Source organism: Bidens hawaiensis, unplaced genomic scaffold, assembly GCF_021521415.1.
Source record: "Bidens hawaiensis isolate Kalapana, Puna unplaced genomic scaffold, B.hawaiensis_p1.1 tig00013115_1, whole genome shotgun sequence".
Classification (NCBI taxonomy): domain Eukaryota; kingdom Viridiplantae; phylum Streptophyta; class Magnoliopsida; order Asterales; family Asteraceae; genus Bidens; species Bidens hawaiensis.
The window spans coordinates 670,725-674,017 of NW_027492105.1; the positions used below are offsets into that span (position 1 = coordinate 670,725).

Consider the following 3,293-nt stretch of genomic DNA (forward strand, 5'->3'; position numbering starts at 1 on the left):
GAAGTGTGAGAAGGATTTGTGACCACACAAAAACCTCTAAAAAATAATAAAAAATCATAAATCAAAATATAAAGAAAAAAAATTAAAAAAATTAAAAATGTTCCCCCTGTCTTTCCCGTTAAAACAACACAATGAAAAAACACAATAACAAAAATAGACAAAAACACAATGATAATTAAAAAAGACACAATAGATCGTAAAATATAACATAATGACTAACAAAATATAACACAATGTTGAGTAATATAACACAATATTAAGAAAAAAAAGACACAATGTCAAGAAAAAAACATAATCAATGACGAAAATAAACACAAAACACAATCATAAACAAAAAGACACAATGATCTTTTTCCCTTAACATTGTGTCGTTTTTTAGAATGAGAAAGACGGTGAAAACATTTTTGTGTTTGCTTTTTTTTTTTACTTTTTATTAAATTTAAAAATGATTTTTTTTTTCTATAAATCTTTCTTATCCTTTTTATTTTTCTCTCGGTACTTGAACCATTTAATGAATTAACTAAAAGTAGAAAAATCAATTTGGAGTTCGTTTCCCATATTCAGATTCTTCGTCAGCTTTTGTCTCAGTTTAGCTTTTGCATGAGTTTGGCCACCTATTTGTACAAAAACTTTCAACGTAAAAAGATTTTCAATAAATGCCTACAAGCACAAAACTACCCGTAACTCAAAATAAATCCAAAAAGTTTATAAAAAGGTAACATGTAATCCTTAGAAACATTAACAAACAAACAAATATCCATCGTCTATATATTTGGATGGAATGCCATGATAATCCAAACCACTTCCTCTTAAACCCCTTCAATTCTAATTTTCTGCCCTCTACTTCCCACTAGTCATGGCATCACTCGAAACCGGAGCTCCTCAACAAGCCACCACAGAGACACAGATAGGGTGGTCATCAAAATTAACCAGGTATGTCTCTGGTAACGACTGGGTTGCTGTCAAGAACCCTGGGAGGGCTGATGTAACCTTAAGGCTCTTCCTGTTCGTATTTTGCTTTGTCTCGATCGTTGCCATGGTCACTTCTAAACAAACCGCAACCATACGTGTTTCACCCAACACGACAATAGGCGTGGATGCAAAGTTCACTCACTTAGCATCTTTCACGTAAGTAACTCCTACATTTGTAAACATACCTATCTATATATTTATTATATCACATATTCACGTATTAACGCAATAACTTATTAATATCATTCTTGTTACCCTAAATGGTTAATTACGTGTTTGACATATAGGTACTTTGTAGCAGGCTACTCCACTGTTGGCTTGTATAGCATAATCACCGGGTACTTATCATATTCATCGCTAAAGAAGCACGAACCAAGCTCAACAAACCAGCAATTACATTTTGTGCTACTCGATACTGTAAGATCTTGAACCATGGCATTATGGTTGTGAATTGATATTAACATATTTTAGTAAAACGTTTAATTTTGGAATAAACTCTCCAATTCTATTAATCAAGAAAATAACTCAAAACTATTACAAGTTTACAACCCTTATCATGACTCGTATATATAGCTAAACAAAAACCATTTCAGACTATAACTAGGACTCTAATAAAATAATAAAAACAATTAACATAATTAATCCAAACTTTATAGTTATCCACAACACTCTAATTAACTTTATTTTCATTCCAAGACTTCTTCCTTGCAGTGGTGGAGCCACACTTTCATCACCGGGTTCGGCCGAACCCGGTTCTTTTTCGGTTATATATATAACCTGTAGTGTTGAATTAACGAACGAACCCATTCTTTTTTGGCGAGCGAACCCAATATCGTTTTAAAAAGTATATTCGAACCCATTGATCATAAAAAGTTTAGTTATATTTTATAGTAACGAATATTCTTTTTATAAAATATAAAAAGCTTTTAAAAAAACTATAAAAATTATTAACAAACATTATAAATGGGCCGATAATACCCTATTACCTCATATATAGATTAATAAAATGCCCAAAATACTTATAGAATGGATCAATAAGTCCAGCCCAATTAACATTCTTAAACATAATACCTAAATAAAAAATATATAAATAAACAAATAAAAACATCGGCCATCAACTCAGCAACCGATCAGTTTCTTTCTTTTGACCAGATGGCCACTCTTTCATCGCCTTTGCCATTCGCCTCAAGGTTTCAACCATCGCCAACAACAATACCTGTTGGTCTATCGTTTGAGAAATGTTTTTTCTTTAATGAAGCATGTGAAGTCATATTTGCGTAATCATTTTGGTGACGATTATATGAATGATGCTTGTATTGTATTTGTTATTTTAAGAATGAAGTCTTTTCAAAGTCGCGATTGAAGATATTTTTAAAACATAAAAACACGTAAGGAACAATTATAATACGCAATATCTTTTTATTTAATGACCTTGTATTTATTGAATGCTAACGATATATTTTTGTTATGATAGTGATATTACATTTTATTTATCTAACTGAATGATCGACTCGACCCGATCCATTCGGGCCCGAAAACTTTGACACCAGATAAAAATTAAGGATCAAAAAATTCCGAACCCATGGAAAAAAGTTCCTGGCTCCGCCACTATTTCCTTGTACCGCAAACCACATATAATTAAAGAACATTTCAATAATTAATTCCATTCCAATAGGGCATGTTACTAAACCCTATGAAACTGAATAAATATATGGTAATAATATTGTGTGGCAGTTGATGTTATCGATCTCAGCATCAGCAACAGGAGCTGGAGGAGGAGTAGCATATGAAGCACTCAAAGGTAACCCTCATGTCCGTTGGATGAAGATCTGCCATATATTTGATACATTTTGTCACCATCTTGCATCTGCGGGAGCTGTGTCACTTCTAGCATCGGTTACACTCTTAATGCTCGTTTGGTTCTCGGTTTCGGCTATTGTGAGGAACAGTAGGAGGTGATTTGTTCACAAGAAACCGATTTACACGTTCATATTGTCGTGTGTGATCATGCATAATTGGTTGGGGAATGGAGACCCGACATGTCGTCTGCTTGTATTATCTTCGTTTTCCTTTTGTTTTATGTAGTCAAGTGTCAACCTATATGTCTTTAGAAAAATATTATCCATGATTGACGCATGGTTTATTATTATAATGTTATTTACTTTGGAGAGAAGCAAAATATACTGGATTTGATGTAAATATTTTGAATTTTGTTTTCCACGGTTAACGTAGTAAAGAAATAACGAATTAGCTTATCCCTAAATGGGTACTTTTGGCACAATTGTTGTTTGGTCCGAGTGTAAGACCCAGACCAAGAGTTA

General features: G+C 32.8%; 1 protein-coding gene across 1 annotated transcript; it reads left to right on the top strand.

The window, feature by feature from the left end:
* Window positions 1–854: 854 nt before the first annotated feature.
* On the top strand, window positions 855–2,967 carry LOC143543275 (CASP-like protein 1). The gene is made up of 3 exons (XM_077035632.1): window positions 855–1,128; window positions 1,260–1,389; window positions 2,707–2,967. The coding sequence occupies exons 1-3, from the start codon at window positions 857–859 to the stop codon at window positions 2,929–2,931; spliced, it is 627 nt and encodes a 208-aa protein (XP_076891747.1). The 5' UTR covers window positions 855–856; the 3' UTR covers window positions 2,932–2,967.
* The last annotated feature ends 326 nt before the right edge of the window (window positions 2,968–3,293 follow it).

What these genes read in the sequence shown, in the direction of transcription:
- LOC143543275 (XM_077035632.1), top strand. Translation starts at nt 857, where the DNA reads ATGGCATCACTCGAAACCGGAGCTCCTCAACAAGCCACCACAGAGACA. An exon ending in ACTCACTTAGCATCTTTCAC is followed by an intron (nt 1,129 to 1,259) that starts GTAAGTAACTCC and finishes TTTGACATATAG; the next exon opens with GTACTTTGTAGCAGGCTACT. An exon ending in ATTTTGTGCTACTCGATACT is followed by an intron (nt 1,390 to 2,706) that starts GTAAGATCTTGA and finishes ATTGTGTGGCAG; the next exon opens with TTGATGTTATCGATCTCAGC.